The sequence below is a fragment of the Vipera berus genome (genome assembly GCF_964194415.1).
Source record: "Vipera berus genome assembly, chromosome: 5".
Classification (NCBI taxonomy): Eukaryota; Metazoa; Chordata; class Lepidosauria; order Squamata; family Viperidae; genus Vipera; species Vipera berus.
Window position 1 is genome coordinate 100,906,490 of NC_138207.1, and position 27,697 is coordinate 100,934,186.

A 27,697-nucleotide genomic window follows, 5' to 3' on the forward strand; every position below is an offset into this window, starting at 1 on the left:
GAAGAGCCTTGGTTTACAAAACCAGGGGGGAGGCAACCTTGGCTCTTTTATGACTCGGGGACTTCAACTCCCAGAATTCCTCAGCCAGCAAGTTGTCCAGTTTGAAGAGCCTTGGTTTACAAAACCAGGGGGTAGGCAACCTTGGCTCTTTTATGACTCGGGGACTTCAACTCCCAGAATTCCTCAGCCAGCAAGTTGTCCAGTTTGAAGAGCCTTGGTTTACAAAACCAGGGGGGAGGCAACCTTGGCTCTTTTATGACTCGGGGACTTCAACTCCCAGAATTCCTCAGCCAGCAAGTTGTCCAGTTTGAAGAGCCTTGGTTTAAAAAAAACCAGGGGGTAGGCAACCTTGGCTCTTTTATGACGCGGGGACTTCAACTCCCAGAATGCCTGAGCGGCCAGGAGGCCGCCCCGCCCATTCGGCTCGGCGGGGGGGCAGGGTGGAGGCGGAGGAAGGCCTCCTGGGTGGGCGGGGCGACTCCGGGCCTTCCCTTCCTCCTCCCCCCCCTCCTCCTTCCCGCGGCCACGCCCACAGCCGAAGCCTGGCGGCCTCTCCGGCCGAGGAGACCCCGCCCCTTCCGCTCCGCCCACCTGGCCCCTTCCGCCACGCTAAGGGGCGGGGCGGCTGGCCCCGCCCTCCGCCCCGCCCTCCCTCCAGGCCGGCTGGAGGCGCCCAGCATCGCCGCCGCCGCCTCTCCGGGCTCTGCGTGGGATGGGGCGGGCGCGGCGGCGCGGGAGAGCAGGCCCCTCGGCGCGGGCCCCGGCCGCCCAGGCTGCGTAGCGGGGTGAGCGGGGCAGGGCTGGCCGGGAGGGGAGGGGAGGGGAGGGGAGGGGAGGGGGCGCCCCCGACCTGGCTTAGGGGGGCGCCGGGCGTGGGATCGGGGGAGGGGGCTCCTCCCCTCCTCCCCCGCCGGGTGAAGTCGCCCTCCCCAAAGAGCAGAGCAGCCCCCGGCCCTTCTCCACCCTGGGGGCGGGCCAGGCCCAGGGTGGGCAGACTAGATGCCCTCTAGAGGTCCCTAAGCCTGGGATGGGGGGGCTTCTCCTCCCCCGCCGGGGGAAGTCGCTCTCCCCAAAGAGCAGAGCAGCCCCTGGCCCTTCTCCACCCTGCGGGGGTGGGGGGGCGGGCCAGGCCCAGGGTGGGCAGACTAGATGCCCTCTAGAGGTCCCTAAGCCTGGGATGGGGGGGGCTTCTCCTCCCCCGCCGGGGGAAGTCGCCCTCCCCAAAGAGCAGAGCAGCCCCAGGCCCTTCTCCACCCTGGGGGCGGGCCAGGCCCAGGGTGGGCAGACTAGATGCCCTCTAGAGGTCCCTAAGCCAAGGGGAGACACCCTTCCCCCCCCTCCCCGGGCGCCCCACTGGGAGACACCCCCCCTCCCGGGGAGGGTCAACCTTAGGGTTGGGGTTTGAATCTGTTTTTCGTTATTGTTTCAAATCTTTAAATTTGGGCATTGTATTTCATCGTGGTGGTTTTTTTTTAACTTTTGTATTCTGTTTTTTTAATATGTATTGCCCTGAGCCCTTCGGGAGAAGGGCGGTATAAAAATATAATAAATAGATAGATAGATAGATAGATAGATAGATAGATAGATAGATAGATAGATAGATAGATAGATAGATAGATAGATAGATAGATGCTCCCCCCTCCAAGTGGGGACCCCGTGACCCTGACGAGATAGATAGATAGATAGATAGATAGATAGATAGATAGATAGATAGATAGATAGATAGATAGATAGATAGATAGATAGATAGAAAGATAGATAGATGCTCCCCCCTCCAAGCGGGGACCCCGTGACCCTGACGAGATAGATAGATAGATAGATAGATAGATAGATAGATAGATAGATAGATAGATAGATAGATAGATAGATGCTCCCCCCTCCAAGCGGGGACCCCGTGACCCTGACGAGATAGATAGATAGATAGATAGATAGATAGATAGATAGATAGATAGATAGATAGATAGATAGATAGATAGATAGATAGATAGATAGATGCTCCCCCCTCCAAGCGGGGACCCCGTGACCCTGACGAGATAGATAGATAGATAGATAGATAGATAGATAGATAGATAGATAGATAGATAGATAGATAGATAGATAGATAGATGCTCCCCCCTCCAAGCGGGGACCCCGTGACCCTGACGAGATAGATAGATAGATAGATAGATAGATAGATAGATAGATAGATAGATAGATAGATAGATAGATAGATAGATAGATAGATAGATAGATAGATAAATGCTCCCCCCTCCAAGCGGGGACCCCGTGACCCTGACGAGATAGATAGATAGATAGATAGATAGATAGATAGATAGATAGATAGATAGATAGATAGATAGATAGATAGATAGATGCTCCCCCCTCCAAGCGGGGACCCCGTGACCCTGACGTCCCCCCCTCCTCAGCATAGCTTTCCCCCCCCCAGGGAATCAGAGACCCCCCCCTGGCTTCCCTCCCCAGCCACCCACCCACCCCTTTAATCTCCCAGGTCCTCAACTGGGCCCTTTTTCTGGAGTGTGCCCTCCGCTGCCCTGGCATAGATCATGGCCAAGCAGGGTGTGCGTATTTTTACTCAGTGACAGATGATCATCAAGCCCTGGTGAGATCAGCCTCCCCATAGGTGAAGACGTACAGCGGAGGGATCCGGACACGGGCCAGGTGGAAGTTGGGGAGGGGGGGAGGGAGCCTAGGAAAAACAGGATTTCCCTGTGCATGGGGGGAGATCCTGTATGCACGCAGGGGAGAGCCGTACAGAATTAACCGGACACCCGGGCTATTAAACTCAGTAAAGGTTTTGTTCTGCACGCCTTAGAAAGGCAACAAGAGGAATCTGATTGAACTTGTTGGGCCTTTTGAGTAGTCACAGGTTGCAAACTTGATAAACGTTAAAGAGCATTTGTTGCTTTCTAATTCCTCCTTCCTGCTCTCTTAAGCGAAAAGCTACTTGGCTGTGGTATTTCTCCAACCAAAATTAGAATCTGACAGTTATGTGGGTTTATTATTATTATTATTATTATTTTAAAGTCTAAAATGTGCTTTGGGTTGAAGGCTCTTTTTTTAAAAAAAAGAGGACTTGTGGGTTTGTGCAAGGTTAGGAAATTTCACCATTTTTTCCATGGTGACGTTTGTTCCTTGATTGTAGACATGGGTTTCAAAAGACTAATTTTACTTAAAAAGTTGTTAGAATATTGACAGACTCAAGTACCCAGTAAGGGGAGTCAGTTTGCCCTGTGGAACTTTTGATGGGTTCATAAAGGAAATTATTAAGGGAAGTTTTACAATATACACCTATCATGTCAGGACTGTGGCTACTAATAATCTAGAGAAATAAAGTAGTAATGCTATTTTTGTTCAGTCACATTAGATCAATTTGGATGTAAGTGCTTTAAATACTACCAAAAAACAATGCTGTGTAAGAGCTCTCTTTATACTGGGGGGGGGGGGCAGAGATAAAAGCCTTTAACTCTTTTAACTTCCTCTGGATTTTTATTTACTTTTCTTAGCCTTCGTTTCTTTCTCCATTATTTGATTTGAGGTTTTGGTTAGTATCACGGAAATTGTTGGTGATTCCTATCTTCTACCGTGGCTTTAATGAGCTGCGTAGATCCTATATCTCTTTGATATACTGTACTTAATGTTGCCCAATAAATATTTAGTAGGGATAATCATTTTGGAATTGGCCAGGCAGTAAACCTGTGATTACTTGAAACAATCAATGCATATTTTAGAGGATTTGTCTGTTCAATTGCCTGTTTGAATTCACTCTGAATTATTTGTTGTTGACTTTCCAATTGCAGATTCCTTGCCAGACTAGGGCAGCTCGCTTGCCGCGAGTTAAAAGCTGCATGGGTGGAAGAGATTTGTTTTTTTTACTCTGCTGTTTGAAATCAAGGAAGGTGCGAATCTCTGCTCCCCGTTGCTAGTAAACAGCTTTGGAGGGTTGTTGTTTTTGTCTGTGGCTTCACAAGATTGTGCTAGCTTGTTTGTTTTGACGGTTGGATGGATTCCGTGGATTGCCATATGGCACTGCGCGCAGTACAGTTGCAAGGCCGTTGATGCCCGAAGGTTATAATAATAATAATAATATAAAGTTGGAAGGGACAATGGAGGTCATCTAGTCCAACCCCCTGCTCAGGCAGGAAACCCTATACCATTTCAGGCAAATGGCTGTCCAGTCTCTTCTTAAAAACCTCCAGTGTTGGAGCATTCACCACCTCTGGAGGCAGGTTGTTCCACTGGTTAATTGTTCTAACTGTCAGGAAGTTTCTCCTTAGTTCTAGGTTGCTTCTCTCCTTGACTAGTTTCCATCCGTTGCTTCTTGTCCTGCTCTCAGGTGCTTTGGAGAACAGCTTGACTCCCTCTTCTTTGGGGCAGCCCCTGAGATATTGGAGCACTGCTATCATGTCACCCCTCACCCTTCTCTTCATTAAACTACACATACCCAATTCCAGCAACCGTTCCCTATATGTTTTAGCCTCCAGCCCCCTAATCATCTTTGCTGCTCTTCTCTGTACCCTTTCTAGAGTCTCGACATCTTTTTTACATCGTGGTGACCAAAACTGGATGCAGTATTCCAGGTGTGGCCTTACCAAAGCATTGTAAAGTGGTATTAGTACTTCACTTGATCTTGATTCTATCCCTCTGTTAATGCAGCCTAGCACTGTGTTGGCTTTTTTGGCAGCTGCAGCACACTGCTGGCTCATATTGAAGTGATTGTCCACTAGGACTCCGAGATCCCTCTCACAGTTACTACTATTGAGCAAGGTACCACCTAAACTATACCTATGCATTTGATTTTTCCTGCCTAAATGTAGAACCTTACTTTTTTCACCATTGAATTTTATTTTGTTAGATAGTGCCCAGTGTTCGAGTCTGTCCAGATCCTTCTGTATCTTAAGCCTATCTTCTGGAGTATTGGCTATTCCTGCCAGCTTGGTGTCGTCTGCAAATTTGATGAGTTCCCCATCTATCTATGAGTCCCCCTAACATTGAAACTTTTTTTTTTCCTTCCTAAAAGGAGGGGGCAGACGCCATAAGGGATGTTTTCTTTATTAAAATCACATTGCTTGAATGTTTCGGTTGCAGATCCAGGCAATCCTCCGTTAGTTGTCAGCCTAGATACGAACTATTCCTAAAAAATGGTGGATGGTGTTCTCCTTCCAGGAAGCGCTGGAGCCGTCTGATGCTTTCAGGAACCCCTCAAGGTGCCTGTCCACTCCGTCATCCAGGTCGTCGCTGTCCCAAAGCTTCTTTTCCAAAAGGCTAGTGGACTGACTTGGTTTTTTGTTTTTTTCTTCCTAGAAGACGTTTCGCTTCTCATCCAAGAAGCTTCTTCCATTCAATTCAGGAACTGAAGAAGCTTCTTAGATGAGAAATGAAACATTTTCAAAACACAAAAACAAAACTTGACTTTTGGAAAACACCTTTGGGACGCTCAGGGCGCGTGTTTTTAATACGTAGCCTGTTTTCAGCGGTTCAGGAAAAGCATTGGGTGGCTTCAATGGCCCATCGGTTTGAGGAAAGACAACACTGTCCAGCTTTTTTTTAGTAAGTATGAGTTGCGACTTACGTACAAATTTTGGGGAAAGACAGAATTAGGAACAGAGCTTGTTCTTAAGATGCCTGCTATTAGTTACTTTTCCTATCTTTAACCTAATCCTTATTAGCTTAAATTTAGATTAATGTTACAAGGCTAATCCTATGACCTGTGTGCATCCATTCCATGCTGTATATCCGCAAGGTTACATGATGTAACTTCCCCTTTTAAGAAATAACTAAATTTGCTTTCCTGTTTTAACGTGAACCCTAAGCAGTACAAACATTTCTATACCTATCACATTCGGTCGGCAAAAATCCCTTTCTGATTTCATTGCTAATTTTGAAGATGAACTGTGTACAAAATACAACTGGTCCGTGACTTATGACAATTCATTTAATGACCGTTCAAAGTTACGGCACTGAAAAATATGACTTATGACTGTTTTTCAGTCGGCCATTGTGGCATCCCCAGGGTCACATGATCAAAAATCAGACACTTGGCAACTGACTCGTATTTATGATGGTCCAGTGTCCTGGGGGTCATGTGATCCCCTTTTGCGACAAGCAAAGTCAGTGAGGAAGCTGGATTCACTAAACAGTTTTGTCACTAACTTAAGAACTGCAGCGATTCCCTTAAGAACAGTGGCAAGACATGAAATGGGACAACATTCACTTAAGAGACGTTTGTTTAGAAACAGAAATTTTGGGCTCAATTGTGGCCGTAAATTGAGGACTACCTGTATACACTGCCTTGATTTAAAGCAGGGGGGTCTTCAAACTTGGCCCTTTTATGACTCAGGCTCAGCCAATCTCACTGTACAAATGTTGTACTTTGACAGTAAAGGTTCATTCATTCATGACTTGTGGACTTCAACTCCCAGAATTTGCTGGCTGAGGAATTCTGGGAGTTGGTCCACAAGTCTTAAAGCTGTCAAGATTAAAGACCCTTCTGAGCCTCCGTTGGTGTTCCCCAGCAATTCCCTATGCTGGCACCAGCTCAAGACATGGTAAGGCCACAGGCAAAGGCAAGGCCACAGCTGAAGAGGCACGATCCGAAGCTCCAGGCAAGAAAACACAGCAAGAAAATGAACACATTGCTCCCTGCATTGCCTCCATCTGTCTGCTGTGCTAAATAGCCAGCTTCTGGTGCAGCCCATCAAGAAGGGTGAGGCTGCCTCCTCGTGAGTAATCTGGCTGACCTTTTCTGCTCCTGCCTTTCGTTTGCCCTACATCAGGCATGTCAAAGTCGCGATGTCACATGATGTTGCGTGACCTATCGGGACTTTTTCCGCATAGCCAGCAGTGGTGGGCATGGTTTTGGTGTGACGCATCCAGCCTGCGGGCTGGCAGTTTGACATGCCTGCTCTACGTGTTCTCAGATCAGGTGCATCAGGCAGTTCCTCTTCCTCATCCCTGGCTGGCTGCAGATGCCTGCTTTCCCCACCTGAAGCCTCAGGGCTGTCCTGCTGCAGCTGTGCTTCAGCCAAATCCCTCTGGACGGCTGCTTGGAGCCATCGATAACTGCCCTCCTGATGTGCCTGGAATGGGTTCATCCTCCTCCGAGCTGACATCTGGAGAGGTATCTGGGGAAAGTCCTGGGGAGTCATCACACTGCCCAGTTTCTTCTTAAAGAACCTCCAGGGTTGGAGCACCCACAACTTCTGAAGGCAGACCATTCCACTGGTTAATGGTCCTCACTGTGAGGAAGTTTCTCCTTAATTCCAGGTTGCTTCTCTCCTTGACTAGTTTCCATCCATTGTTTCTTGTCCTGCCTTCAGGCGCTTTGGAGAATAGCTTGACTGCCTCTTCTTTGGGGCAGCCCCTCAGATATTGAGACACTGCTGTCATGTCTTCTTTTCTCTAGACTGGCCATTCCCAAATGCTGCAATCGTTCTTCTTCATATGTTTTAGTCTCCAGGCCTTTAATCATCTTAGTTGCTCTTCTCTGTACTTTTTCCAAAGTCTCAACATCTTTTTTGTAATGTGGTGACCAAAACTCGACGCAGTCATGTGACTACAGGAGAGGCCCAACCATTGAAACTTTGAATCTGGGTCCCAAAACCTCTTTTTCAGTTGGTTGTAAGTCAAGGGATACTTGTAAATATACACATGTATGCATGTATGTATACCTTTTTTGAGGCTGTTTGGATCTCTCACTGTAGATGTGTTAGTGTTTTTTTTTCTCCCCCTTGGAAGACAGAAAGGGTCGAACACCTTTAATTAGCAGAACTACCCAATGACGGGACAGAACTTCTAAAATAGAGAGAGAATGTACCTATTCATTTTTAATGTCTTGCTTGAAGGCCTTTCCTTCAAAAGAGCTGTGATGCTATGACTAGAAGAACCAGCTTTTTGCAGCACTGAGAAAAGCTGATTTTGACATTTCTGAAGTCTTCTCAGCTCACATTTCTTTCCAAAAGTCTTCAGTAATTACCGAGTGTTGTTTACAGAGAAAGACACCTCGGGAGGATCACCGGTGGGGCATAGTTCCTGATTATGGGTAGCTGCAAAGTACCTTCAGCAGAGTCCAGGGGTCAGCAACCTGAAACAGTGAAAGAGCCACTTGGAACCGGTTGCCTCACAAAAGGAAAAACTGGGAACCACAAAAAATGCATGCACATGCGTGTACATGCGTGCATGCGCAGAACAGGGTTTGACTGAAGAGTGGAGCCAAGGCGAGATATGCACCTACCCTGCATATTTGAATTGATTGGTTGAAATTTTTTAGTCCCACTTTTTTTTTTTTTTTGGACTGCACATGGCAGAGGACTAGGAGCCGCAGGAGATGGCTGAAAGAGCCGCATGCGTCTCCGGAGCCGCGGGTTGCAGACCTGTGAGCTAGTCCAACAGTAGGAAGGAAAGTAGGATGGTTGTCTATGACTTCTACTCTTCAGGTTTCAGGAGAAGTTTCAGCCTTCTGGGGCACATTTTGAAGAGCGAGAAACTCTTATTCAGCCTCCCATAACTTCATCTTTGTGCCATCTGAATTCAGTGTCAATCCTGGCCAACCTTTTGTACCCACATCATCCCACACAAGCCTTCTTATTTCAATTAGTGCAGGTTCGCATCCCACCAGGCTCAAGGTTGACTCAGCCTTCCATCCTTCCCAGTTAGGTAAAATGAGGACCCAGATTGTTGGGGGCAATTAAGCTGACTTTGTAAAAATGCCGCTTGGGGTGTGTGTGTGTGAAAGCCCTAATAAGCAGGCATATACATAGAATGAAGGCTACTGCTAAGCTTGTAAGCCGCCCTGAGTCTTCGGAGAAGGGCGGGATATAAATGGAATTAAAATAAAAATAAAAAATAAATAAATAATGTGATATAAACCTCATGTATGGCTTCCATTTCTGAAACCCTGTTTGCTGCTGGATCTCCTTATTGCAAGAAAGACGGTTGATCCTTCGCTTTGGTTGGATCTCTCTACCAGCGCAATTCCGTAACTTTCAGCTGTATCTCTCAGCCATTCTCAAGGTTGCCAAGTCTTGGGCAACTTTGCACAGGATGTCCTCCCTGTATTATCTGGCCCGTATTAAATACATAGAGAGGCTCAGTTGCGGGGGGGGGGGGAAGCAATGCCAAGCGACTTTTGTAAAGCTGCCAAGGAAACTGCACAGAACCCATTATTAAAATTCAAGATGGTGTCGAGATTATTATTTTTTTACATTTAAGATAATTACACAGTGGAGAATATAATGTGGTTTGTTGCTTTGATTCCCGCCCCCAACAAACTTGTCTTTAAGAATCCGACCTGCACCATGCCAAATAAAAGTCAGCCTGACCTTATTAGGGCTTAACCTGGAAACATCACTTTGGTATATTTATATCCTTTTATGAACCTCCCAAAGGCAGGTAAAATTGCTGCTACGCCCTCACCTTTTCTCGTTTTACCATTTATACCTGCTACCCCATGGAATACACAAATTAGTGACTCACCTGCCCTTTGCTATCATCACACAGGTTTCTGGTTGCAGAACCTGATCTACATGCCAGTTGTTAAGCAGGACTGCAAGAAAGGCGTAAATTCTAGGGAGTTTTGGAGAAGGAAACATCCTAGAGTAGGTTGAACTGGTTGACGTTTTTATAGAGAAATAATAATAATAATAATAATAATAATAATAATAATAATAATAATAATAATAATAATAATAATAATAATAATAATATAAAGTTGGAAGGGACCTTGGAGGTCATCTAGTCCAACCCCCTGCTCAGGCAGGAAACCCTATACCATTTCAGGCAAATGGCTGTCCAGTCTCTTCTTAAAAACCTCCAGTGTTGGAGCATTCACCACTTCTGGAGGCAGGTTGTTCCCCTGGTTAATCGTTCTAACTGTCAGGAAGTTTCTCCTTAGTTCTAGGTTGCTTCTCTCCTTGACTAGTTTCCATCCGTTGCTTCTTGTCCTGCTTTCAGGTGCTTTGGAGAATAGCTTGACTCCCTCTTCTTTGTGGTAGCCCCTGAGATATTGGAACACTGCTATCATGTCACCCCTCACCCTTCTCTTCATTAAACTACACATACCCAATTCCAGCAACCGTTCCCTATATGTTTTAGCCTCCAGCCCCCTAATCATCTTGGTTGCTCTTCTCTGTACCCTTTCTAGAGTCTCGACATCTTTTTTACATCGTGGTGACCAAAACTGGATGCAGTATTCCAGGTGTGGCCTTACCAAAGCATTGTAAAGTGGTATTAGTACTTCACTTGATCTTGATTCTATCCCTCTGTTAATGCAGCCTAGCACTGTGTTGGCTTTTTTGGCAGCTGCAGCATACGGCTGGCTCATATTGAAGTGATTGTCTACTAAGACTCCGAGACAATCACTTCAACATCAGCTGAGGTTGACTCCTGAGGACCAGTTGTGTTCCTGCACTCGCAATCATCATCAGGGGGGGGGGGAAACAACAGCCCCCAGCTAGAAAACCCTTCAGGAAAAACAAAACAAAACAACCTACACACAATTTAAATAAGAAATCAACTTGTACCATTATGGGAGTCAATCTTTGGGCCGTATGTTTCTGCGATTAAAAACAAATTTAGAACTTTTCCTGGGAAGCTTGTTGATTGCCCTGCGCTTGGTACAACTTTGATTGCTGTCAGAGAATGACGGGCACGTTGAGAAGGGATTAATTAAAGGTAAAGGTAAAGGTTCCCCCGCACGTGCGTGCTAGTCGTTTCCGACTCTAGGGGCTGGTGCTCATCTCCGTTTCAAAGCCGAAGAGCCAGCGCTTGTCCGAGGACGTCTCCGTGGTCATGTGGCCGGCATGACTAGACGCCAAAGGCGCACGGAACGCTGTTACCTTCCCACCGTAGTGGTCCCTATTTTTCTACTTGCATTTTGACGTGCTTTTGAACTGCTAGGTTGGCAGAAGCTGGGACGAGTAACAGGCGCTCACCCTGCTACGCGGCACTCGGGATTCGACCCACCAAACTGCCGACCTTCTGATCGACAAGCTCAGCGTCCTAACCCACTGAGCCACCGCGTCCCTTAGGGATTAATTACTTTATCGCAATTCAGTGCCTTCCTTGGAAATTTCTGAATATTCATGCTGAATATGTGGAAAGTTCATATTCCAGAGAAAGAAGAGTCCAGTCGTACTTTTAAAAACGGTCAGCATTTTTTCCGTTGGTGAGTGTTTAAAATTTTCCGGTCTTTCCCCTCCGGGCAGGCCTTTCTGAGTCACAGATAGGAAAACGTGTGTCTTGATCTCCTGTACTTAACAAGCATTCATTTAGTGCAGGGGTAGGCAACCATGGCGCTTTTCTGACTCGTGGACTTCAACTCCCAGAATTCCTGAGCCAGCCATGCTGAGGGGAAAGGGAGAGGTTTCCAAGCTGAACTACGCTGGCTTAGGAATTCTGGGAGTTGAAGTCCACGAGACATAAAAGAGCCAAGGTCGCCTACGCCTGGCCTAGGCCTAGCCCACTTTATGACTTGTGGACTTCAACTCCCAGAATTCCTGAGCCAGCCATGCTGAGGGGAAAGGGAGAGGTTTCCAAGCTGAGCTACGCTGGCTTAGGAATTCTGGGAGTTGAAGTCCACGAGTCATAAAAGCGCCAAGGCTGGCTTCCAAGCTGAACTACGCTGGCTTAGGAATTCTGGGAGTTGAAGTCCACGAGTCATAAAAGAGCCAAGGTCGCCTACCCCTGGCCTAGGCCTAGCCCACTTTATGACTTGTGGACTTCAACTCCCAGAATTCCTGAGCCAGCCATGCTGAGGGGAAAGGGAGAGGTTTCCAAGCTGAGCTACGCTGGCTTAGGAATTCTGGGAGTTGAAGTCCACGAGTCATAAAAGCGCCAAGGCTGGCTTCCAAGCTGAACTACGCTGGCTTAGGAATTCTGGGAGTTGAAGTCCACGAGTCATAAAAGAGCCAAGGTCGCCTACCCCTGGCCTAGGCCTAGCCCACTTTATGACTTGCGGACTTCAACTCCCAGAATTCCTGAGCCAGCCATGCTGAGGGGAAAGGGAGAGGTTTCCAAGCTGAACTACGCTGGCTTAGGAATTCTGGGAGTTGAAGTCCACGAGTCATAAAAGCGCCAAGGCTGGCTACCCCTGGTCTTGGCTACGCAGTGCTTCGGATTCCGTTCAGACCGAGGGGTGAACTTAGCACATATTTGTAACTCCTTAAGGTAATCCAATGTTGAGTGACCCTCACTAAAAGATACGGGTGCTTTAAAGAGTTGGGACCAGTCATTTTCTTTATAGCCTGTAGCCTCCCCTTAACGTGTTTCAATTAAATTAACATGAATAAAGTCAGGTACGCCGGGAGTTTGACAGCGATCAAGGGTTTTTTTGTGAGGCTGTGACCCAGGTTTCGCTGGAGCAAAAGGGGAGGGCGGGATTGAGTAGCATGGATCGGCACGCTTGCTTGATAATACAGAATAGAATAGAATAGAATAGAATAGAATAGAATAACGAAATGGAATATATAATAGAACAGAAGAATGAAATTTAATATAGAAGAGAAGAGAATTGAATTAAATGGGATAGAAAATAGAATAGCATCTGCTCGCTAGCCTAAGAAATTGACCCCTCCTGCATGTCTTGTTGTACAGGTTATTAATGCCATTAAGCCCTGTGCCTTTCCTACCAAAAATTGCAAAGTTTTATTCATTCTTTGGGGCACTTAATAATTTACTTGTTCATACGGAAAAGAGGAACATAAATTAAAGAAATACACTGCTAGTGTTCTTTTTTTTAAAAAAAAATCCTCTGGAAAAATTCAGAAAACATTCTTCCTCCCTCTCTTGCTCCTTTGATCCTTCTGCCTGTCCGTTCTTTGATATTTACTGTGGACTTTCTCCAAGTACGCAGGGCCACTAGTGACCTTTGCCCTCTTCGTGGATGCTTGATTAGCAATATTGCCACCCTTATTACCAGTATGTGTTGCACATTTTTCAAATATTTCTTTCCTCCTTTTCTGGCAGCATCTGTTGCGTTGCCATTCTTTTGGAGAATTTGCAATTGAAATTTTAATTGAACTTTCTGGGAATTAAGGACAGTTGGCGAATTAACACTTCAGCAAACTACTATTTATGAAGAGGTCTAGAGGAGAATAGTTCCGTGGTGTGTCTCTGTTTTCTTCTTTATCATTCTTGGGGCTGCAAGTTGATTGAGGCATTCAAATCTTAGTGTTTGCTGCTTCGTTTTGGTGTAACGGGGGATGCGGATCTCGCGATGTCACCCGGGCATTGCCTGGAGCAGGGGGTCTCCAAACCTGGGAACTTTTAAGACACTCTGGGCTTCAGCTCCCAGAATTCCTCAGCCAGCAGGGCTTGGCAATTTTGTGCTGACGGCTGTCCCAAAGTACATTTGAAAAGGATTATCTAGGTTGGCTTGTTTAAGTAGAACTTATTAAGAGGTTTACGAAGGAGGATCAGATTCGTGATTTTATAGAAAAGTGAGATTTTAGACATTCTAGGTGTATTTATGTCTACGAAAATTGACTACCCCACCAGGGACCGGTTCCGTGGAGAGAGATTTTTCCGTGGACGGGAGGGAGGGACGTGGTTTCACGTGTTACCCGCGTCCTGTGGTTGGGGCTTCGCTTGTTTGCGCGTCCTGATTTGCGGCATGCCACACCCCAGCGGTGCCAGTCCCCTGGACTATCCTGTGTATGTTCTTGTTATGATATTTTTCTCGTTCCTTTTTTTTTTGTCAGCAGGGAGAGAAAAATGGAAGACAACGGCTCCCTTTGCATCCAGCGCTGGTCCGCCAGACACGTGGCCACGTGGCTGAAGGAAGAAGGCTTTTGTGAGTATGTGGACGCTCTGTGCGATAAGCACCGGCTGGACGGCATCGCCCTCTTGACCCTGACGGAATACGACTTGCGGTCGCCGCCCTTGGAAATCAAGGTTCTGGGGGACATCAAGCGTCTGATGCTGTCCATCCGCAAACTGCAGAAGCATCACCTGGACCTTTTGGATGAGCTGGGCTACAGCAGCGAGAGCCCCCTGGGCTCCCTGCCCCCCGTGATCGGCTGCGTCCAAGGCAGAGAGTGGTTTTGCAACGGCGAAGTGCAGCGGGACTGCGATGACTGTGAGCCGGTCAGCGAGCTGAGCGCCGAGCAGTATCAGTACACCAACGGGAAGACCAAACACTCTCCCAGGAGGCTGAACCCCGAATACTGGAAGACGGCCCTGAGCTGCATCTACGTCTTCATTGTCTTTGGCTTCACCTCCTTCGTCATGGTCATTGTGCACGAGCGAGTGCCCGACATGCAGACCTACCCACCCCTGCCGGACATATTCCTGGACAGGTAAGGACGCCGCAGAGGGCGAAAGGGGCCCGTTTCGAGTAGAATTGAATGGGCGGCGTTATTGGTCAGCAGGGCTGAGTTGCCCGCTTTCCCCCCCCCCCCCAGGAAGCTGATTGCGTGCGCAAACTTTTCGTATACAAATGAACGGGGAGTGAATAGCTTGTGTCCTCTTAAATGCGGGGTCTTGCTGTGGAGAAGCCACCTGCAAAGAAGGTCTAGGCCCATGAATCTAAGGGGAAACCGTTACTAAATCCGGTTTGTTTGTTTACGCGAATGCAGCTGTGCTTTTTGGAGTAGAACTTCAGGAATTTTTGGGAACAGACGTCCACGCATCTTAAAAGCTGTCCAGGTTGAGAAACAACTGGCTTAGCTCCACCACATCGTAATGTGTGATTGCTAAAGTGGCTTGTGTCCTATCTGGGTTGTGGGGAGCTCGGCGGTCCCGCAGCCATTTCATTACCCAGCTAGGTAACCTCATCGGTGCTGGGGTGTCTTGATTGCTGTTGCCGTTGAATCAGAAATCTTGAACGGCCGGATGCTCTTAGCTGAAGTCCCTTTGGGACTGACCTCAGCACAAAATGCTCCAGATAACAAGCGGCTGCAGGTTTTAGGCCAGGGGTCCCCAAATCCGGCGACTTTGAGGCTGCCTACGACCCAGCTCCCTCCTACAGTGAGACGGGCAGCATATAAGTTTAACAAATAATTAAATTCTAGTGTTGTAAACTGCATTTGTGTGAAGTACGGATTCTGGGGAAATTCAGACCAGGTTTTTAATTTGCCTGGGGCGAGGCAGATATCCCTAAATCATATTAGCCTTGGTGGAGCAGTGGGCTAATGCCTCCTTAAGTAACACCAGCTGCCTGCAATTAGTGCAGGTTCGAGTCCCACCAGGCTCAAGGTTGACTCAGCCTTCCCTCCTTCCCAGGTAGGTAAAATGAGGACCCAGATTGTTGGGGGCAATTAAGCTAACTTTGTAATAATGCCGCTTGGGGTGTGTGTGTGAAAGCCCTAATAAGCAGGCATATACATAGAATGAAGGCTACTGCTAAGCTTGTAAGCCGCCCTGAGTCTTCGGAGAAGGGCGGGATATAAATGGAATTAAAATAAAATAAATATTTGTTCCAGTTCTGAGCCTTCGATTAAATCCCGGCCCCAGACCAAACCAATGTTGGTTGTTGCTGCTGTCCAACGCCGGGGCTGGGTGGGGAGGGGCAACCGGCTGGCTCTGAGCGGGTCTTCTTGACCTCTCTGCGGTCAGCCCGGTCGTCCTTGGACAGGCAGCCTGGTTGGGAGCAGCCTTCCAATCCCAGGCAGGCCGGTTGTTGACAGAAGAAGCCGCCTCCTCACTTGGAGGTTACGTCACGGGAGCTCAGCCCTGGTGGGGCTGCCCCAGGGATGCCGGGGGTGAGGGATTTCCAAGGCCGGCAGGGAGTTTTAAAGTGGGTGAGGATTCGGCCTCTCTGAATTCGCTCCAGAAGTCATAAATCATGCAAGTCTGCCAGTGAATCCCAAGCACCACGCAAAACAGGGTATTTATTTTGATTTGCATTTAATTTAGAAAGCACCCATCTCGCTCACAGTACGGTACGGGGAGTCCTCGACTTAACAACGGTTCATTTACCGACCGTTCAAAGTTACAACGGCACAGGAAAAAATGAGGACCAGTTTCCGCACTTACGGCCATTGTAGCATCCCCAGGGACGCAGGGTCGAAATTCAGATGCTTGGTCATTGACTCATATTTACGACGGTTTCAGTGTCCCGGTGGGGGTGGTGGGGTCACGTGACCCCCCTTTTTGCGCCCTGCTGACCAGCAAAGTCAGTGGGGGAAGTGAGTAATTTAACAACTGCAGTGATTCACTTAACAACTGTGGCAAGAAAAGTCGTAAAATGGGGCAAACTCACTTAACAACAGAAATTTGGGCTGGATTGTAGTCGTATGCCGAGGACTGCCTGTGTAGCGATAATATCATTGATCAGCAGTGGTAGCAGAATTGTTAACACTGATTTGTGCTTTAAATTGTAAGCCGCCCTGAGTCTTCGGAGAAGGGCGGGATATAAGTGGGATTAAAATAAAATAAATAAAATAAAATAACACCCGCAATAAAATGGATGCTGTATCTTAATACCGTATTTCCCCGGTTAAGATCATCAGCCAGACCGACGCATTTAGTACCGTATTTCCCCGGATATAAACCCTAACTGGAAAATAAGCCCTAATGCATCTTTTGGGGCAAAAATTAATATAAGACCTAGTCTTATTTTGGGGGAGACACGGTGCTTATTGCATCCCGGGGAAGCTAAAAAAAACAAAAACAAACCCAAATTTATCAAATTTATTGCACCCTGAAACAATTCAGAGTTCAGTTTATTTTTTTAAAACGCGAACAGCGACAAAAATAACGACCGCAGGTTTGACTGATTCCTGTCTAACCGACTCACAACGATTGCATTATAGTGCTTGCATTTTTTTTAAAAAAAAATATAATTCTCCAGTTTGATTTCATTTGGGAACCGGGCCGTCCTGCAGCTCCGTGAACAAAGGCCATTTCTTAGCGTGTCCTTGTTGCTTTGTGCTTTCCCCTGCCATTCTCCGCTCCCCTTCAAGCTCAGCGGACACTGGGCTCCTTCACACACACAGGCCAGCAAACAAGGCTGAGCTAAGGACAAACCAGATGAGCCGTACCGGGTCTGAATGTTAACTGGGACCACCCAGATCATTGAATTTAGGCCTTGTTTTCATCCTGGCTCTGCATTTAAGAAAAGCCGAAAGATGACTTGTCGAGTGCCAGATCGTGTTCTAGGCTTTCAGGCAACAGGGAACTTCTGCAAAGACTCTAACCAGCAAACAAGGCAAGAAGGGCCACACCCCGGCTCTATGACCTGTAGTAACCGAGAGGCATGTGGCTGCTGGATTGCGGGCTCGTGTGCTAAGGTCATAGTCCCCCCTTCCCACGCTTGCTTTCCAGAGAATGATTGCAAAAGACTTTGAAGACAAGGCTGAATGTTTGTTGACCACAAAAGAATCCGTGGCCATTATAATGCTCGAATAGATAAGATCAGATAATTAATCTTGGTTTAAGCCTTAACATCAAAAGGATTTTGCTCCATTCTCTAATCCAGGGGCCTTCGAACTCGGCCCTTTTATGACTTGTGGACTTCAACTCCCAGAATTCCTCGGCCAGCCCATCCTCTTTCCACCCCCTAACACCTTATATTTAACTTGGGGTTTCCTCTCCTCCCCCCCCCCCAAATTTAGATACATCCTTTTGTTTAAATGATGCATCCATTGTGAAAATAGGCATTGTCTGAAACAAAAACATTTTTGGCAGGACATTCATTTTTATTACAGAAATTCTCCCCAGCAGTGACAATTGTAGTTCCTCCCCATCTTAACATATCTTTTAAACTTCATTCCATGTCTTAGCATAATTATTTTGAAATAACATACATCTTTGCCATAGGGATATCCAAGTATTTTACTTTCGTCTGAATCTTAAAACCCATTTTCATCACTTCTTTTGTTAACATCTTCATTTCCTGTTTGTTGATCTTAAAACCCAATGAACCAAATTCTTTTAGTTTTCCCATTAATGTTTCAATTCCCTTTTAAGGATCTTCCAAAACCAACACCAAACCGGGCGGCAAAAGTCCTTGAAACTTTCTCTTATCCTTACTCCCAGAATTCTCTAACCTTGTCTTATATCTCTAATCAATATTTCAAGGACCAAAATAAATGAAACGGTGTGCATCCCTCTCTTTTTCCTTACTGTACCTCACAAGGCTGTGCTAGATCTCCATTAACAGCGGTTTCCGCTTTCTGTGAAAATATAAATTCAAATTACCCATTTTTATAAAGTTCTCTCCAAAGTTCCAAAATAGCGCTTTATCGTTTCCCCCCCCCTCAAAAAATGCATGTAGTCTACAAATCAGACTAGATTCTTCTAAAAACAGGGGTCTTCAAACTTGGCCCTTTTATGACTTGTGGACTTCAACTCCCAGAATTCCTCAGCTAGCGTGCCTGGCTGAGGAATTCTGGGAGTTGAAGTCCATAAAAGGGCCAAGTTTGAAGACCCCTGTTCTAGAATTTACTAAGGAGACAGACGGACACACACAAAGCAGCCATCTCTAAAATAGCCTTGGAAATCTCTCCTTTTTTTTTAATAGCAAAAGGAAGCATCAGGAACGCAAAACTTTCATTCTATAGGCTGTTTCTCAACTGATTCACTTTCTGTATTGGCCTATTAAGGAGTGAGACATCTGGGGATATTGCAGGAAGAGGGAGGTGTTTAGTTGTTGCATTTAAAAAAAACATGGGGCTTCCCCCCCTTTTTTCTTGTATTTAAAAATGGGACCCTTTTGAGTTTAAGTCAAGATCTGCTCCAGATTCCCACCCTTCTCACACCCAGTGTCAGAATCAATTTATATCATATTCATAAATGGAATGTTTCAAACATTATTCCATGGATTCTGCCATCTCCTGAAGAGAAGAGGATAGATGTGTATTGAACCGGTATTAGGCATTTCAAAGGAAAGGAGAAGCCTTTTGAACTGGGGAAACAAAAGGGGGGGCTAGCATCTGGCTTTTGTCACGGAAGACAGCAATAAACATGAAGGGTCCTAAGTTCCTTTTTCCCATGAGATGGATGATACGAGAGAAAGGATGGGGGACTGACCAAATGGGTTTAAGGGGGGTTAAACCAGGAACTCTTTATAAGGGTTTACTTCATGGGATAATATTAAGTCCTGTCTCTTTTCCTACAACCAAGCATGTCATAGTAAAGATTCTTTTTGGAATAGATTTGACTCCAAGAATTTTGTCTTCCTAAGACATGGTTTGGGGTGGGTCCTGACACCCAGTTTTGTTGCCTCAGGTTTTAGGCTTCACAATTAGCATTTTAAAAAGGTGCCAGTCCCCCTTTCAACTTGGTAGTTCAGGACTCTCTGTTTCTAAGAAAACATGTTTTCCTTTTAGCCAAGGCCGATTTCTTTTGGTTTTGCGAGAACCCGCCTTCTCAACAACCACACATTTATTCTGAAAGTCCCCGAGGACACTACCAATTTCCCAGAAAGATAAACACCCAGCTTGGGAAAAAATAAGGTGGCCCATAAATTTGTCACTTGTGGAATGTTTTAGAATCAATGTTTTCTATTGTTCAAACTTCACATGCAATTGCTTACCGAGCTCTTAACGTAGACCAGGAGTCTTCAAACTCGGCCCTTTTATGATTTGTGGACTTCAACTCCCAGAATTCCTCAGCCAGGCATCCCTGGCTGAGGAATTCTGGGAGTTGAAGTCCACAAGTCATAAAAGGGCCAAGTTTGAGGACCCCTGACGTAGACAGAATGTATCCTTCCGTTTCTGTAAAAAGACCCCCCTTTAATAAATGCTTTATGCTTTGCCTGAATAACTTGGTGGTTCGTATTTTCAAGTGGGCAAAGAAGCAAAGATAAAAATCTCCTAAATTCAGGGATCACGTTCTTATGAGTTCCATGCTAAACCTGGGGTGCTGGAGGCAACCGTCTGATCATTTTTAAGCTTTTAAAAATGTATTTTACCAGAACAACAAAGGTCAAAATTTTTGTGATTTTAAGATTATTTAAGATTTAAGATTTTCCTATTCTTGGAGAATTATTTCACAGGAGGCGTTCGCTTTCAGTTTATTCAACGTTAAAAGGAAATAATTATATTAATATCATATTAAGTCTTCAGCTGTATTCCAAGGATATAGTTATACTGGTATCATATTAATTAAGTCTTCAGCTGGATTCCAGTCTCCTGTCTTTCTCTGTCATTAGTTTGATTTAATCTTTAGTTCTTAAATATGTTTTTTTCTCTCTCTCTCTCTTGGGTCCCTCCTAGCTGATGCCTCTTTCCAAATTTGCTTACTAAGTGCCGACTTAGTCATAATTCATTTTGGGTAATGCCTGAGTCTTGGTCAGTGAAAGCCGAGCTGACAGGAAGAAGGATCTGATTAAGGCAGGCTTAAATCTTCTTCCTGTTTTGTGGAGAAGTCTGTTCCTTACATCTTCTGCTTTCTAGAAGAAACAATGACTAGAAGAAACAATGAGAGAGAGATGATACAGAATAGAGAATAAAAGAGAGAGAGAGAGAGAGAGAAGAAAGGGAGGGAGATTAAGAGAGTAGGAAGCAGATTTCTAAATATAGGCAGATGGGGAACAGGATTACTCCATGAGTCAGTACTGACTCTCATTCAACCCCTCTGGACTGGGGTTTGCCTATGAAGACAGAGATAATGCCAAAAGGGCATCCCTACTTCATGCCCAAAGTCAGTTCCACTGGGGGACCGGGCTCCCCAATTTTCTCCCCAAACACTTGCCTCAAAAAGTCAACCGCTCCTTGTACAAGTCAAGAAAAGATTGCATCATCGCCCTTCTTTATTCTCCCTTGTATTTGCAATTGAACAATGGAAGGAATCCCGCTGGCTGCCTTTCTCCAGTTGCTCAGCTGTCACTCATCTTGCGTCACACTCCTTTTTCAGTTAATAAATCAAAGTGTCCCTTTAACTGAAGACGCACTTGTCTGTTGTCTACCCCTCAACTAGACCACTCCCCTGCTTTATATATTGTGGTTGCCTGAGTTTAAGCAGAAAGTAATTCTGTGCGGCTTCTCGCTGGTGATTGATGCTCTTTGCAAACTACAAGTTGCCTTTGCTGCGCTGTGTTTGAAGGCCAACCCTACTACTCCATCGGTCTGCCTCGCAAGAATGTGCCGTGCAGTTGTCGTGCTAACACAGTTTCTGAGCAGTTTTTACATCTCCCATTTAAGCTGAAGTCAAAAAGACTTTGACATGGTTCGCGTTGTTTATTTATTAATTTTATTTGCTGTCCATCTCACTGGCAGGAGAATCTGCAAGGCTGACAATCACACCAAAGCAAAAAACAGAAACATTAAACCATGTAAAGAAATTTACGATGAAAACGAACAAGAGTTTAAATAAGTTGGAAATCAGAACTCGGTGGGGTGGCGGGTGGGATCTTCTTTTCCTCGCCCGTTAACCACCTGCAGCTGAGAACATCGGCGTTGGAAGGGCCCTCAGAGGTCTTCTAGCCCAACCCCTGACCCTAGTCCATTCCGGGCAAGGGGCTGTCCATTTTTTTTCTCCAAGGCCTCTATCGAGGCCCCAGGCCAGTCAGCAGAGCCAGGCCTCGGGGCTGTTTTCGAAGGCTGGCAGGGTGGGGGGCAGATCTCACCTCGAGGGTCACAAGGCTCCAGAGGGCGGGAAAGGCCCGTCTCCTGTCCTCCCCCACCTGGAAGTCCGCAGCCTGCCCCTCCTGCCAAAAGGAGTGGGGCGGTGTTGTGATTCAGGGTCAGCCTGTGGGTTCGGCAGTTGGGTCGGACGACTCAGAGGAGGAGGGGGGTGTTGAAGACCTTGCTGAGGGGGTTGAAGATCTTGCTGATGAGAGCCCTCAGCCAGGCCCCTCCCACTTGGTCACCACGGAGACCCAGCTGTGTGAGCCTGACAGTGTGGATGAAGATGACCCACAGCTGGCCCTGTTCAAGGACGCCCGACGCAGGAGGCAGTCAATTAGGAGTAAACAGAGGAAGGCAATGGGGCTTCTCGGAAGGAGGCAGAGAGAAGCCACGCCCTGAACTCTATATAAGGGGAATGTGTGGGGAGGGCTGGTTTGCTGAAGGCAACCGCTCGGATAGTGTTTCAAAGCTCCTGTTTCTTGGTTCGTGTCTTGTTTGTTTTTGTAGCTATAAATTTGGCAGGCGTAATTCCAGCCTCTTGCCGTTTGTAAAGGGGTTGCCTTTTCTGCAGGGCCGGTAGCAGGCTGATACAGAACAGGCGGGAGGCTCCCTCAGGAAGGCTAGGTTCAGGCCGGAGATTAACGCCGTGGCGGCTTCTCTCTTCTCTCCTCAAAGTGTGCCGAGGATACCCTGGGCTTTCGCCATGACCGAAGTGTGCGGAGTGATCCTCTGCTACATCTGGCTGCTGGTCCTTCTCCTTCACAAGCACAGGTAGGCCAGCCCCCGAAACAGTCCGCTGCTTCCACACGAAAGACACGGCGAGCTTTTCTGCTCTCCAGCGCAAATTCCAGAAAAACAGGGAACAGGACACAGTTTTACTATTGGTCGTGAAGGCCAGCAGTTGCTTCCACCAAAGAAATCATCCAGCATTCACGGCTGCTTTAACCGTCCTCACAAAATTGGCGCCTGCGAGGGCAAACCTTGCTGATCGCTCGTTATGCCCAGGAAATACAGCTAGTCCTTCAAAAAGCATAACGGGGATTTCCCCAGGTTTGTAGTCGAATGAGAGTCCTTAAACCAAGTATTTATTTTTCATGGGATCACCTTTTAACAGCAGAGGACAATTGCAGGGAAGATGCGGCTGTTTTAAAGAGCTGCTGTGGGAGGGTGCACTCACACAGCCCTAGCAAGTCAATTCAGAGAAATTGTGCAACACAGACAAAGCCAAAGGCTTGGATACAAAGATGAGTTCAGTTAAATACATTTCTAGAAAAGACTGTTCAGATCCCTGATAGCCCACTGCATTCTTCACGAGGGAGACGCAGAGGGGATCCCTCCGGAACAACCTGAGGTGACAATCCTGGCGAAGTCAGGGAGGGCAAATTGTCGTTCCACAAGCTTCGTAAATTGTTGAAAGCAAGTCTTGTTCCTAGATCTATCCTTTTGCGACGACAGTGCAGCCTGATGGGAACTGTGTTCTTGTTACGTTGTGTAACCATGTTTGTGACCTCGCTGTCCGTGCCAGGGCAACACCTGCAGTGTTCTGGGAAGGTAAGTCGGCGAGTCTCCCAAGATCTTGGGCAGAGAGCTTTGATGTCATCGCCAGCTCTTTGATTTTTTTTTATAGATATGTCAGATTAGGGTTAGCCTGTGTTCTGCCCAGATCCAGTCCTTGCATCTTGAAGACAGAGCGATGAACTCTGATCTTTACTGGCAAAATGTGGAAGCTTTGAGTATTGGCAAAGTACTGTACAACATGAGAATGATGGTTGAAGTGTTTGCAGGTTTGTTGTGCCCGTATAATCTACATTTGGGGACTTCGAACTCTTTAAAATGGGACAGACCAGTAAAGTATAAAACTCTCTTGTGCAGACTGAACGGCAGTTGAAAAGTAAGCCAATCTAGGTTAACTGTTGTCATAACATATGCTAATACCTGAACCGAACACAGGTAGTCCTCAGCTTATGACCACAATTGAAGCCAAAATTTCTGTTGCTAGGGGTGACAGTTGTTAAGTGAGTTTTGCCCCATTTCAGATCTTGTAGTTGTTAAATGAATCGCTGCAGTTATGTTAGTTACACAGTTGTTAAGTGAATCTGGCTTCCCCATTGCCTTTGGTTGTTGGACAGTCTCTGTCAGAGCGTGCACAGTTTTATTGTGTGAGATAACCCAGGAGTAAACACAGTAAACAGTGGTCTATATTAAATGGTGGTTTATCTTAAGCTATTTACAATATCATACAAAAGGAACAATATACATACCTGTGCTAATACAGCAGGATCCAACACACCACACTTACAGCAGGAAGCAGAAGAGAGAACACATATCTTCGGAGCCTTCCCTTTTATACAAAGGCTCTTAGAGACACCGGAATATAATTTTATCACATTTTATCTATATCTTAAAATTATTGTATTCTATTCCAATTTCATTTTAGACTGTATTTTATCCAATTCCATTTTAAATTGCTTTTATCAAATTTTAGTAATAATTTGTTTCTGGAACTTTGCCCTTTGATATGGGCCAAGGGTGGGTAGGTAGGTAGGTAGGCAGAGATAGATAGATAGACAGATAGATAGATAGATAGAGAGAGAGAGACAGACAGACAGACAGACAGACAGACCACGTGATCATGAGGATGCTGCAAAGATCGTAACTCTGAAAAACGGTTTGAACGCTCCTTAGGTGAACTCGTAAGTTGAGGACTGCCTGTGCAAGACGCTGTATTTACGGTGGGGGCGGTTGCTGCATTTATCTGGGGTCTCCCGTCTTCTCGACATGTTCCTTTTAAATGTGGTGCATGCTTCTAATTCTAGCTATATGGCAACGTGTGGGCAAAACTTCAGCGAGCTTTTGCTATTTGGAGTGGATTTGGCATGACGTTAACTGGCGTGCACACCTGTGGAGACTATATGTTCAGTGGCCACACCGTTGTCCTGACCATGCTGAACTTTTTTGTCACGGAATGTAAGTAGAGAATTTAAAAAATGGAAGGCGATTATTGTCCACCCAGCTTGCCACAACCTTCCTCTCCCCCTCTCTGGTGTTGTGCAACATTCCTGGCTTGGCAGATCACACAGAGACATGTCAGATGTTGCTCAACTCCAGCTCCCACTGAGAAGTCCTGTTGGATGGAGCTGCTGGGAGCTGCGGTTTGGCCGCTTCTGGAGCCCACCCCCCTCTCGGCTGCCTAATTGTGAAAGACAGCTTTCAGTCCCTGGGGGAGGAAAAAAAGAGGTTTCAACTGGAGAAGCCAGAATCTATCAGTGTCCGTGGTTGATCCTCATTTGGGATAAACACAATTGGAGAAGAACTATTGAATACCGCATGTTCCCATCATGTGTGTGCCGTTTTGTTTTAGACATACCTTATAATTTCGAAACGTTTTACTGACCCCCGCATTCATGATCTGCATAGTAATTCTGCATTTCACCGGTCCCTTGCTTGTAAGACATTTAATGCAAGCGTCATGAAAAGTAGCTATGCCTGTGGCTGTGTAGATGTTCTGGAAATTAAATTATAAACTGCAGGCAAGCAGATATCCAGGCCTTAGACTTACAGTCGAAAAGGCAAAATACGAGAATGAGAATGGAAGATAAATATAGCGGAGACCTTGTTATTTTCAGAAGACAAGTTATTACAAGGCCAGAGTCCATGGCCGTTGGGCAGCATATCATTATTACTAAGCATTTCCAACCACTGGGGTCTGTGTTGCTCTTCCCCCTGGCTGTTATTCCCGCTAAGACAGACATGTCAAACACAAGGCCCGGGGGCCGGATCCGGCCTGCGAAGTGGTTTCATGCGGCCCGCAAAGCCATCCTGGAAACAGGGAACGGCCCCCACTGCCTTGGCCCTGGCCCAGAGACCCTCCTCCTGCCAGAGACCCTCAGATCTGTCCCACTCCTGCCCAGGTCCCCCCATAGGCACCCTTGATGCCAACGATGTAGAGCTGGCCACGCCCACCCAGCAGGCCATACCCACTCTAGCCACGCTCCAAGTTGTGGGTGGTTGACTCCTGTGTTCCTTTTAGATACCCCAAGAAACTGGAACTTTTTGCATACGTTGTCTTGGGTGCTGAATCTGTTTGGGATCTTCTTCATTTTGGCTGCTCACGAACATTACTCCATTGACGTCTTCATTGCCTTCTACATCACGACGAGACTCTTCCTGTACTATCACACCCTGGCCAACACGAGGGCCTATCAGCAGAGCCGAAGAGCCAGGATATGGTTTCCCATGTTCTCCTTTTTTGAGTGCAACGTCAACGGCACGGTTCCCAATGAATATTGCTGGCCCTTTTCAAAGCCGACCATACTGAAGAGGTTAATTGGCTAAAGAATATTCCACTTTAATTCGCATCTCTATGAAGTACTTGCAACTAACCACCTTCAAGAAATGCTGGGCAGGAAGGATTGTTCTCCCCCACAGCATCTCCTCCGGCCTTGTTCACCCTCTCCTGGCTTATAAAGGTTCAGAGGGGGCCGAGAAGACATTGCCATATTTTTTTTAAATATTCAGGCAAAGTTGTTAAGCTGTAATGAAGTTCTGCATGGTTGTGGTAAGGTTAAAACGGCGGGTTCAGCAAATCTTAACAGCTTTCTTGTTGGGAGGATCTTAAATGGATCTTTGCTGCAGGAATAACTTCAGATCCAGGTATTATCTGAGCAGCTTTGGGGCCTGTTTGCACATGGTGGGTAAACATAAATAGCTATTGACAAATTCTGGTTTGCACCCTATAAGTGGCCCTTGACTTTGGTGTGAATTAAGACTTATTAACCACTTTGAATGGTAGACACACAGTTCAAAGGCAAGGCTTACAATCCGGATGGGACTAATAGTAGCAATCTAACAGCTGCTTATGTCCTGCCGTTGAAAAGTATGTTTGAACATGAAAAATGGCAAACAAGATGGCGATTGAACTGCCTTGCACAGATTGCTTGTGAAAAGCAATATCGCATTGCAGGCCGGGCTCTGGTGGGGCGCCTCCACGCGTAACTATGTAAGGCGTAAATGTGATGTGCAAGGACACCTGTCGTAGCTTGGACACATACTCATACTGACAAAAATGTCATAGCCATTCAGTAATTGCCTCTCAATATTTATTTTAGCAAATAAATGAGTTGGGGAACATTCACCCGGGGACACAAGTTCCAAAGCCTTCAGTATGAAAAACATACCCTGTATTAATAAAAGGGGCGAGATTGGTGTTTCTGGTGAATGAAACAAGAAACTCTGAACAGGCTTGGCTGACTTAAGATGAACAAAGTGATGCCGTTGTGTCATTCAGAGGTCCTGAGTGTTTACATTTCATTAAACCGGTAAGAAATATATTAGAAATGAGATTGATTGAGATTTTTGTGCCACAACTCTTTCAGGGCAGTATTAAAACACTTATTTAAATCTGTGCATGCTTTTTAAAACGTTGATGTTAGGGTAGTAATCCTGTTAAATTGGGAGGCAAGCTAATAATGTCGCATTGAATAAAGGATGAATGGGGGCGTCTTCACGGGGTTTGCTTGAAGCACAGGGCGAATGCAGAGCAGCTTGGCATAGAAGCCCGTTTCCCCCTCCCCTTGGCTGGCAGCCTTCAAAGGCATCTGACGGTGGCAGAAGTTGAAATTTAATTAGCTCCTCGAGAAACTTCTGAGATGCTTATTGGTGCAGGTTAAACGATGGAAGTTTGGTGGCTTCAGTCACTGTCACTTTTTTTTTTGATGAACAGACCGATGGCCGAAAGTAAGAAAACAAGCTGAGCATTCGGCACTCGAGCTCCTGACCACCCCCTCTCTCTTTTTTTTGCCCCTCTCTGAAACCTGCCTTTCATAAAAGCTACCCGGTTTCATTCTTGATCTTTTAAACCATCTGCTCAGTTTAAAGTTGGGAGTCCGCACAGCCTAAAAACGGGAGGTGGTTTTGTGGATTAAAAGGAGCTCAGCCTTTTGGGGGGGGGGGAAGAGTACTGGTGATTTGAAATCTGGAATGCAAGGTTTGCCACTTCCATTCTACAAATGGAGTATTCCCAAGTTGTTCGCAACTGGATTTTTTTTAAAATTATACCGTGCGTGTGGATTATTTGCAATCCATTTCTAATTTAGACTTTTAAGCCTGACGTTAAAAGTTGCGCTCAAGTCAGTTATATAGTCTTAGTAACTTCATAGAGGGCAGTAAATTTCAGGGACCCAAAATACTGC

At 46.3% G+C, this 27,697-nt stretch overlaps 2 protein-coding genes across 4 annotated transcripts in view; one reads left to right on the forward strand and one right to left on the reverse strand.

Annotated features, from left to right (window-relative positions):
- Positions 1–27,697, reverse strand: part of COMTD1 (catechol-O-methyltransferase domain containing 1) — a 581,650-nt gene that overhangs the window by 508,018 nt on the left and 45,935 nt on the right. The window lies entirely within an intron of this gene.
- Positions 651–27,453, forward strand: SAMD8 (sterile alpha motif domain containing 8). Of its 3 annotated transcripts, XM_081329826.1 has the most exons (7): positions 681–785; positions 3,798–3,896; positions 13,695–14,291; positions 22,182–22,277; positions 22,940–23,057; positions 24,323–24,473; positions 25,537–27,453. In XM_081329826.1, exons 3-7 carry the CDS (start codon positions 13,708–13,710, stop codon positions 25,839–25,841), a joined length of 1,254 nt encoding a protein of 417 aa, XP_081185952.1. In that variant the 5' UTR covers positions 681–785; positions 3,798–3,896; positions 13,695–13,707; the 3' UTR covers positions 25,842–27,453. The 3 variants fall into 3 exon arrangements, with proteins under 3 accessions (XP_081185950.1, XP_081185951.1, XP_081185952.1); XM_081329824.1 differs by lacking the exon at positions 3,798–3,896 and having other exon boundaries at positions 651–785; XM_081329825.1 differs by lacking the exon at positions 3,798–3,896 and having other exon boundaries at positions 672–785; positions 13,698–14,291.